Genomic DNA, 10,445 nt, shown 5'->3' with positions numbered 1-10,445 from the left:
TTTCTTCTTTTTTTTTTTTTGAGGGAAACCAGACCCAAGCTAGCTAGTTCGCCAACCCCATCTAACAACGTGGGAAAGCAAAGCAAAGCGGGGAGGGTACGTACGTAACGGGACGGGGACGATGATGCATGGCTGGACCTCAATATTTTTTTCCTACCTAAAAGCTACCCAGTCTTGTCCTCGTCTCTCCAAACGGCGCCTGGCCCCATCTCTGGCTAACGGCTTCGATCGAGCGAGCGAGGGTCAACCACTGATGAAACTCTCTCGATGCACGTATATCTTTTCCTTCTTTCCTTTTTGCAAAATGTTATATAGCGAACGTGCTCTGGGAGGGGTCGTCCGAACGAATGCTCTAGGCTGCATCGCGCGCGTATTGCTCGCTCGTTTGGGCCTCCTGGAGCGAACGATCCAAACGGCGCGAACAAACGTCCAGAGCACAACAACTTCTCTGCATTGCATGACAATTACATTTTTTTTCTGCTGTAGCATGGCAGCTCCTGAACATGCGTGTCGACTTACTCTGTTGTATCAAGGTAAATCTTTTGGTTATAACATGGCGATCTTTTTCTACCACTGAACACACGGCAAGTTCCTTTGCTGCAGCATGACAAATTCTTTCTTTTTTTTGCGAGAAAAATTGCAATCTATTCATCTCCTATCATGACAGTACAACGAACACTAGAAATAATAAAAATTACATCCATATCCGTAGACCACCTAGCGACGACTACGTTGTGCAACGTGGCAATTTATAACTCTTTATAGCATGGCAAGCCTCTAGCGGTGTGTGTGAGGAAAAGGGAAAAGGGCGCAGGGCGTCTGGCTAGAGCCTCTTGGAGCGAACGACATCGTTCGTACTAAAAATCCACTGCAATTCGTACAGTTCCAAAGTTACTGCGATTCGTACGATTAACTACTCCCTCCGTCCCAAGATGTAAGACATTTTTTTTTTGACACTAAGAGAACAGAAGAGGCGGCTCATCCACCGACACAGACGTGGTAAAGCGCACAGCGACATGACGAAACGCACGGACAGAGGAAGCGGGAGAGGCCACCGGCTATATAAATGGAGGCGCGCCTGCGTTTCTTCCACCACCATCAGCCGCTTCACTACACTGTAAACTGACCCCGCCCCCTTCGCCTTCCCCTCCTCGCCGCTCGCCGGCCGGCCGGCGCCATGTCGCCCGTCAAGGCCGAGGACCTGGTGCCGCACCCCTGCAGGGAGCAGTACGCCGAGCTCGACTACTGCATCACCAGCCCGCCGCCATGGAGTGCGTGCCCTCGCCGCTCACTCATCCGCAGCCGGTAGCTAGGCCGGTTCACCAGTGGTTCCTTCCGAGTTCTGACTGACGTCCCTGCTTCTTCTCCCTTGCCGCAGTCACCACGGTGGTCGTCGCGTTCCAGCACTACCTGGTCATGCTCGGCACCACCGTCATCATCGCCACCATCCTCGTCCCCATCATGGGCGGCGGCCATGTGAGCCTCATCTTCCATCCCTTCCGTCCTGTCATGGTGCCCCTGTGCTCCTCGTCCTGACGACCGAGCTCGTGCCGCATGCATTGCAGGAGGAGAAGGCGATCGTGATCCAGACCATCCTCTTCCTGGCCGGGATCAACACGCTCCTGCAGGTGCACTTCGGCACGCGGCTCCCCGCCGTCATGGGCGGCTCCTTCACCTACATCTACGCCGCCGTCGCCATCATCATCAGCCCAAGATACATCCTCTTCATCGGCGCCCCTTTCGAGGTCCGGCCCCCGTTTCTGCACTTCTCCCTGCTGCTCTGTCCCGTCCCGTCCTGGTCCTGCACCGCAGCAGCTGGCGGCTGCACGACTGACTGACTGATCGACCGATGCCGTTTTCTTTCAGAGGTTTGTGTACACCATGCGGTCGCTCCAGGGCGCGCTCATCATCGCCGGCGTCTTCCAGGCCGTCATCGGCTTCTTCGGCATATGGAGGGTCTTCATAAGGTTGTCCGACAATTCCTCGCTCGCTGCCTCACGCCACCGTCTCCGATCCCCATCAATACCTTCTCTCTGTTACTTGTTGCACTGACGCTGCTTGTGCTTCTCGTGCCAGGTTCCTGAGCCCCCTTCTCTCTGTTACTTGTTGCACTGACGCTGCTTGTTCTTCTCTCTGTTACTTGTTGCCAGGTTCCTGAGCCCCCTCGCCGCTGTCCCCTTCGTCACGCTCTCCGCGCTCGGCCTCTTCTACTTCGCCTTCCCAGGGGTAAAGACAGGAGCTCTTGATGCCATGATTGTTGCCACTCGCTGTTGCTTTTTGCTTGGATTGTTCCCCTCTTGATTCAGTCTCTGAATTCTGTCAACACACTTTGGCTGTTCTGCAGGTCGCCAAATGCATCGAGATCGGTCTCCCGACGCTCGTTCTGCTCCTAATATTCTCAGAGGTATCATGAGAGATTGGTCTGTTTTTCTCTAGACTAGATTTGTAACTGAGAATGCATTTCCTGACCACCTTCTCTTCTTTTGCCCTTGCAGTACGCGTCCCATTACTTTGCCAAAGGGAGCTTCGTGTTCGGCCGGTGCGCGGTGCTGGTGACGGTGATCATCGTGTGGATCTTCGCCGAGATACTGACGGCGGCCGGCGCATACGACGAGAGGAACCCCGTGACGCAGTTCAGCTGCCGCACCGACAGCTCCGGCCTCATCCATGCCGCGCCCTGGTATGGCCTCTGACTCTGAAGCCTTACTGCCTAGTCTTCATGCTCCTTGGAGTGGCTCACTGACATACGCATCCTGTTGCTTCTGCCATGAGCAGGGTCAGGTTCCCTTACCCGTTCCAGTGGGGATACCCCATCTTCTGCGCGCAAGACTGCTTCGCCATGATGGCCGCTTCCTTCGCTTCGCTTATTGAGGTACATACACATCTTCAGTTCTGCACTTCAGTGAGACTGGGACTGTATCGGATCGCCGCAATTCTGCAAAACAGAGTAGCATTAGGTGCAAGGAATTTCTTGGGTTTAGTCTGATGAACAATTTTACTTTCAGTCTACTGGCACACTAATCGCAGTGTCAAGATACGCAGGCGCGACATTCGTCCCGCCTTCAGTTTTCGCTCGTGGAATTGGCTGGCAGGTACTTGAATAACACGACTAAATGCTTGAATTTTCTCGTGAATATTTTGCTTCCAGCACACTCACTGCTAAGCAACTTCCAAACTATCAGGGTATATCTATCATACTAGATGGGATGTGCGGTACGTTGACAGGCACAGCAGCTTCAGTGTAATGAGCTCTACATCTACTCTAGTACTTTAGCCTGCTAAGAATCATTGCTCAGAAATCACCTAAATGAAATATCTAACTGATTGTCATTGTTATATTGTGTAGTGAGAACTGCGGTCTACTGGCCTTGACGCGAGTTGGAAGCAGACGAGTCATCAAGATTTCAGCTTTGTTCATGATCTTCTTCTCGCTGTTTGGTAGTGATCCTATTCTCTGAATCTTTCAGCGCTATCAGTGATCAGTGATCACCATTTATAGTCAGCGACTTAATTTGGGTGACATGGCTTAACAATCAACAGGAAAATTTGGGGCAATTCTTGCATCTATCCCATTGCCAATTTTCTCTGCACTCTACTGTGTTCTCTTTGCTTATTCAGGTGAGCATTACATAACAATCCACCAGAATTTTATGGAATCAAATCCTCGAATGTTCATAACATTTTTATTTTGTTGATCTTGTTTTCTGCCTGAAACAGCTGCTGCAGGCCTCTGCTTCCTTCAATACTGCAACCTTAACACCCGGAGAAGCAAGTTTATACTCGGCATCTCCTTGTTCCTGGGGCTATCCATACCACAGTACTTCCGGGAGTTTGAGACATTCTACGGCTTTGGACCAGCTCACACACGTTCACTAGCGGTATGTAGACTCAACTACAGGGTGACACAACCTAGTTATTATAAATATAACTTTCACACTGATCACTACCTACACCATCTTATTCATTGAAATTTCAGTTCAATGTCATTGTCAACGTGATATTCTCCTCGCCCGCGACTGTTGCTGCCATACTTGCCTACCTTCTCGATTGCACACACCTCTACTGGGAACCCCATGTGAGGAGGGACAGGGGCTGGCTGTGGTTGGAGAAATTCAAGTCCTACAGGCATGACGGCAGAAGCGAGGAGTTCTACGCTCTACCATATGGTATGAGCAGGTACTTCCCCTCGCTTTAGGGGAGGTAACAGTGCGAGGATGAAGCGATGGGAAGTAGAAATTAGACGGTGATTCAGGGGATCATCAGTATATGCAGCAATATGTGATGTTTTGATTCTAGCATGCAAAACATTTTGGATGAGAAATGCAGCATACTCACTGTGATATTCGGATGAGGATACTCTCATATCAACCAAGGGGAGCTAGCAATGCTTCTACACCAGTTTAACCCTTTTGCTTTTGTCTTGTCTCTGATTTGAAATAGCAGAACACAAACATAGCAGAACACAAACACCTTGTAGCTTGATTTTATCGCTGACTGGCAACAGCAGATGTATACCTTCCATGAGGAATTGGATTGAGGAAACAGGTATCAGTCAGTAAAACCAGAAACAGCAGAATGTATAGGTTTCATGAGGAATTGAATTGAGGAAACATGCATCAGTCAGTAAATCAGTTAATTCTAGTTCACCATCCTCACCTGCAATTCCATGCCTTTTTGTTTATGCGATCTGTTTGGAACCCAAGAATCTTGTGCCAGTTTCACACAAAAATGACAATGATTTAATTGCAGAAGGAATCTACAGAGATTACAATATTACTCTAAAACCAATCTGGCAATAGCTAAGTCCAGCAAACCAATTTGACAATTTCAAAGCCCACAAACCCTACATGGACGCCTATATTCTACATGCACTTAATATTTATAAAAAAGATCTAGCACCTTCATTACTTGAAAATCTACCACTGGCACATGTTACCACATATATTAGTACTAAATATACTTCCCGTCTATGGAAAGTTTCCGACTTCGTAACGGACCAGCACAGCAGTAACCATGGGCAGCCAGATGCCGCAGTGCTGCCTTGCGGCGCCACTCGCTAAGTAACATGAGGAATTGAAATGAGGAAACATGCTTCAGTTTTCAGAGTTGAACTCTGCATCAGTCAGTAAATTTCACAATGATCAGTGAATGTACTGCACATACAAGTCAATTCCAATTCACCATCCTCACCTGCAATGCCATGCCTTTTTGTTTATGCAATATGTTTGGAATGCAAGGATCTTGTGCAAATTCCACCAAAATATTGCAATGATTTAATTACAGCAGGAATCTACAGAGATTACAATATTTTTATTACCGCAGAACCAATCTAGCAAATATCAAAGTCTGGCAAACCAATTTGGCAATCTCAAAGCCCGCCGGCCCTACATGGGCACCTACATTCTACATGCACTTCCTATTTATAAATAGGATTTAGCACCTTCATTTGTCGAAAATCTACCACTGGCACATCTTGCCACATATTACTACTATATATACTTCCTGTCTATGGAATGTTTCCGACTTCGGTGCGGACTGGGACAGCAGCAGCCTTTGGAACCCAGATGCTGCCGGGCTGCCTTGTGGTGCCATTCACTCGGCTGCAACCGCCAGGCCGCTGCCCACGGTAGGTCTTTACAGCTCTCATCTCCACAGCCGACTGCTTCTCCTCGAAGCGCTCAGATTTTGCCTCCTGGTTCATCCCTTGATCACCGCTGCTCCTTCCCACCGGCTGCTTATCCCCGAAGTCCTCAGATCTTGCCTTCCCGGCCATTCCTTGATCACCGCTGCTGCTTTGATAGCTACTGCTGTCAGCAGCTGGATGCGGATGCGCCCTCATCTCAACCACCAGCTCCTTCTCCCCAGAGTCTTCAAATTTTCCCTTCCTGGTCATTCCTTGACCACTGCCCCTCCTTCTGTTACTGCTGCTCTCAGTGGGCAGATGCGAGTGGGCCTTCCCCTCCACCTCCGGCTGCTTTCCCCCAAGGCCATCGGATTTTACTTCCCATACGGCTCCTTGACCATCGCCATTCCTCCGGCCGCGGCTACCCTCAGCGGACGGACGAGGCTGGTCCCTCCTCCTGTTCGGCCAATCGCCGCTCGGTGGTGCGCCCGCCTGCCTTCCTCCTGAGGGTTTGTTCTTCTTATTCCACTTGTTATCCGACTTGACTCCCTGCAGTGGTGAATCCTCAGCTGCCTCGCCCTGTGAGCTTGCCGAAGCTTTTCCAGTGCTCTGATTACTCGATCCAGCATTCCCCTTGTTCTCCGAATCAACGACTCGCGGTGGCGATGCCTTCACCACCTCAACCAAAGAGCCGGTCATGGCTGTCTCTGTGCTCCGGCCATCGAAACCCTTCTTCCCCTTGTTCTTGTACCTCGGCTTGACGCCGCCTCGGTATGAAGCAGTGTCCACCTCGGCCAGCTCGCCTGGCACGCTGCTCGTCCCCAATGCGGTGCCCTGACATCCAGAGGCCTCCCCATTGCTCTTCTCGTTCGGCTTGCCGCTGGTAGCTGTCTCGGCTGGGTCGCCGGCAATCAAGCCCGCAGAGGCCTTGCCCTTCCCCTCATCCCGCGCCCTGCCTCCACCTCCGCCGCCTAGGGTTCCATCGGCCGCGTCGCCGCCCGGCCCCTTGCTGCCTCCCGCGGCGCCACCACTATTCAGGGCCGAACCCTCCCCGCGCGGCCCTGCGCGGGGCCTCTCATTATACCTGAAGGGGGCACGCGACGAGGAGGAGGAGCCCTTCATCTCCGCCGCCGCCGCCGCATCCCTAACCCTCCTCGCCGCCACGGCCTCCTCCTCCTTGGCCCTCCTCGCGGCGGCCTGCTCCTCCGCCTCCTTCCGCAGCCGCCGCTCCTCCTCCTCCTGCTCGGCCTCCCTCCTGGCGGCGGCCTCCTCCTCCTCCTGGCGCCGCCGCCGCTCGGCCTGCTCCTTGAGGCGGAGCTCCTGGAGGTCCCGGAGGCTGACGTAGTTGGGCGGGATGAGGGGCCTGTCCCGCCTCGGCCCCGCGCGCCGCGACGGCGCCGCCGCGTCCATCCCCTCCGCTCCTCTCCTCTCCGGCGATCGCCGCGGGGGGAGAAAGGACTGGCGTTACGGGTTGGAGCTAACACTAATTTTTTTTTCCTGGTTCTCCTCGGCGAGGAAGGGAAATAAAATAAAATAAAATATTCCCATCGCGTCGCCCCACCGCCCGTGACCCGTGTGGTTTTATGGCGTTGAAACTGTGGGCCTGCCGCACCTTCTGCCCACCGGCTTCAGAAACTTCAGTCAACCCCACAATACAGATTCAGGTAGTATGGGACACATGGTACACTACACAGCTTTGGCCTGTGCCATGGACCATGGTATTTACTACTCTACTACTATTCCTAAATATAAATATTTTTTAAGGATTTTAATATGGATGTATATAGACGTAGTTCAGAGTGTAGATTCACTCATTTTGCTCCATATGTAATCCATATCGGAATCTCTAGAAAGACTTATGTTTACGGATGGAGGGAGTATTCAGGAAACCGGTGGTGGTGGTTTATTCATGGTTTCACACCTCATCCTCGCCGCTCTTCATAAACCCCAAGATAACAGATTCACGGGCTTTTATAAAACCCCGTGAGCCCGCGACGTGCAATAAAGACGTTGGTTTGATGGTATCAGGCAGGACCTACTGGCCATAAACCTGAAAACTACAAGAGCAACCTCTCTTCTAGTCTTTTGGATGCTCTGGAAGCACAGGAACGACGTGGTGTTCAATGGTATAACGCCATCAGTAGCTCTCCTCAAGCAGCGGATCATGGATGAATGGGAGGCCTGGACCAAGGCAGGCTTGTTTGGCAAGGTGGCCCAAAATGCAGAGGTAGTTAGGTGGGCAGCTCCGGGCTAGTAGCTTTTCTCGTTTTCTTGGTAGTGTCGGAATAGCCGGCATGTAAATACACAGTGTACATTGGTTACTTCGGGGTTCTTCCCTTCTTCCCCCTCCTCTTTAATGAATGATACGCATGCTCGTGCGTATTTGAGAAAAGACGTTGGTTTGATTGATGCCTTTTCTAAATGGCAGTCGTATAGGAAAACCGCTCCTAGATCATGCGAACGGGCATCCCCTCTCCCTAGCTGGTCCGCGCATGCATCAGTTTGTAGTTGCCATCGCAATATGGTTTTCCAACCAAGAGCAATCAATGATCGCGTTCCGTTTCCATGTAGTGGCCCTTGATCTGCCACGATCCTCGGTCTAGCCACGATGGCTCCACCCTCACGCCAGCCGTCATCGCCCTTGGTTGTTATATCCCTCTATCTAGTTCCCGCGTGCAGTTGCGTCCCTCTCCCCTTGCTTCTTGAATGTTGGTACCGCAAAAGGACGATGATGGAGCCCCTTTGGGGCTACGAGGCAGCCGCGTCAGTGCATAGTGGTCGGCTAGATGTTTCGTTGTAGACCCAGCTGTGCCGTCATGCCATCGTCCCGTTTTCACATTTCATGACTGGCCATGGAGACACGGGTCTGAGGAAACCATGTATTCATGTTAGGTCATCACACATCACTTACCCCATCATCTAAGAACTTCTTCTTCGGTCCCGCGGTTATCTCCACTTAAAGCGTCTCGTAGCTAGGAAATACCGCCCATCCTACATCCAAGTCGGCAAAAGGTATGTGCGTGCCAACTTTGTGATGAGGATGAGTTGGTTATTATACCATGCATAACCTGTTGCATGCACATGAACAATATGTGTGGCCGCACTTGACGGTGGTGGTTTCTATCATCGTTTCATGGCTTGCAAAGCCAGTGTGACAAATGTGTGGCTAGTAGTGTCGAATATGTGAGCTTATTTGGCTTGTGATGTCAGCTTGACAAGTCATTGGGCAGTGGCACCGAACATGTGGTGTCTTATGTGACTACATTCAAGGGGAATTGCATTTGTTATATTTAAAACTTATTTTGAATGTAGGCGGGGTTTACAAACGTACTTGACAACTTCCACCAATTTCTGCCAAGTCTGACCATACCCATGAATCCCATGAACAAGGTTGTGGTGTAGGTCATTCTCCATAAGAGGTAAACTTTGTCTTTTTTCTCCAATGGGTAGTTTGTTCTCTAATCACAAAATGGGATTTTGCAGTTATTTGGATTTGGCATGCTAAGTTCAATTTAAGTTTTAATATTGTTCATATTTGGCGATAGATAGAGCCCTCTTGAATGTATATGGCTTTGTCACAAGACTATGGGGGTATTGTTGTGGAGTCTTCATACTTACTCGAACGTTTTATGACTATTTGCATGATGTATCAAATTGGTATTTGAAGTGCTTGTTTGCCATTTGAATTTTGTATTCTTAGCTCACAAGTCACAACAAACCATTTGTGGCATGTTTTACATTTTAATAGCCCGGTCAAATTCAATCAAATTTTATGATACGATGCAACAAGACATTTGTACATGCATTTGGAAACAAACTGGATTCAAAATCATACAACAAAATGACTGATGTACTATTGTTCACTACTTTTGTCCATTTTAGCATATAAGAAAAGAGATAACAATGATTTTTTCTTCTCATTCTTATCTGAGTGTTTTCCTAGCAAAAAGGATAATTTTTTTGTTCTTGTCCACAATGCCAAAAGGCTCATCGTGATGCGACAAAAGCATCATGAGTAGTTGATGCTTATCCAACAGAAGAGCTTTTCATGACACCGGAGGCAGATCCTATCGCCGGGCTTCCCTTCCACGGACGCGTGGCTTACAGTAAAGCCGCAAGGCCTTTGAGGTTTTTATTCGAATACTGATTTAAGGTGAGAGGATGAAGAACGCCTGTCTTCGCCGCACATATCTCATGAGGTGAAGAGCTTAGTGGACCACCATCCGTTGTAAACATAGTAATTAATGTGGTTATTTGGGCGAGTTATAGATGAAGAGGGAGCGAGTAAAGTGGAGGGGGTGATGAATGAGCGAAGCAATGGCAAACCAAAGGGGTGTGGAAGACACACCACGTCTTTTTCTAGAGTGAGGGTGGAGAAGGCCATTTGACGAGAAAAGCATGATGGTTAGTAGAGAGAACATAAGAGCAACTCCAATGGAAGGACCCATTTTGTCCGTTTGGGTCATCCGGACAGAAAACTTGGCCCAACGGGGCGATCCAAACGGACGTCCGTGTCCGCCTGCTGTCCGTCCCCGACCCAAACCTGACCCAAATCTGGGAACAAATGGGTACGAAGCGGACGGAAGCGGACGCTCTCGTCCACCGCCATCGCCCGCTCGTGTCCGCCCCTGGTCCCATATGTCAGCGACTGCAACGCCCGCAGCAAGGCCACCGGTGCTGGTCTCCACCGCGCGCTCGGCCGCTCCTCCGCACCGCAGCAAGGCCACCGGCGCAGGTCGCCGATGCGCGCTCGACCGCTCCTCCGCGCCGCAGCGAGGCCGTCGGCACAGGTCGCCAACGCGCGCTCGGCCGCTCCTCCGCG

The 10,445-nt window shown here is 50.6% G+C and overlaps 2 protein-coding genes across 2 annotated transcripts; one reads left to right on the top strand and one right to left on the bottom strand.

Moving 5' to 3' along the window:
* Positions 1-1,081: 1,081 nt before the first annotated feature.
* Positions 1,082-4,646, top strand: LOC123087206 (nucleobase-ascorbate transporter LPE1). Its single transcript, XM_044509143.1, has 14 exons — positions 1,082-1,271; positions 1,379-1,476; positions 1,566-1,745; positions 1,867-1,967; positions 2,151-2,226; positions 2,345-2,404; positions 2,496-2,680; positions 2,776-2,872; positions 3,006-3,092; positions 3,183-3,241; positions 3,347-3,438; positions 3,541-3,618; positions 3,718-3,878; positions 3,977-4,646. The coding sequence occupies exons 1-14, from the start codon at positions 1,178-1,180 to the stop codon at positions 4,193-4,195; spliced, it is 1,587 nt and encodes a 528-aa protein (XP_044365078.1). The 5' UTR covers positions 1,082-1,177; the 3' UTR covers positions 4,196-4,646.
* Positions 4,647-5,241: 595 nt separating this feature from the next.
* On the bottom strand, positions 5,242-7,168 carry LOC123087207 (translation initiation factor IF-2). Its single transcript, XM_044509144.1, has one exon. It carries the CDS (start codon positions 7,031-7,033, stop codon positions 5,507-5,509), a length of 1,527 nt encoding a protein of 508 aa, XP_044365079.1. The 5' UTR covers positions 7,034-7,168; the 3' UTR covers positions 5,242-5,506.
* Positions 7,169-10,445: the final 3,277 nt, after the last annotated feature.

This window comes from Triticum aestivum, chromosome 4A (assembly GCF_018294505.1).
Source record: "Triticum aestivum cultivar Chinese Spring chromosome 4A, IWGSC CS RefSeq v2.1, whole genome shotgun sequence".
NCBI lineage: Eukaryota > Viridiplantae > Streptophyta > Magnoliopsida > Poales > Poaceae > Triticum > Triticum aestivum.
The sequence above is the reverse complement of the archived record's forward strand: the minus strand, read 5'-3'. Positions and strand labels throughout refer to the sequence as shown.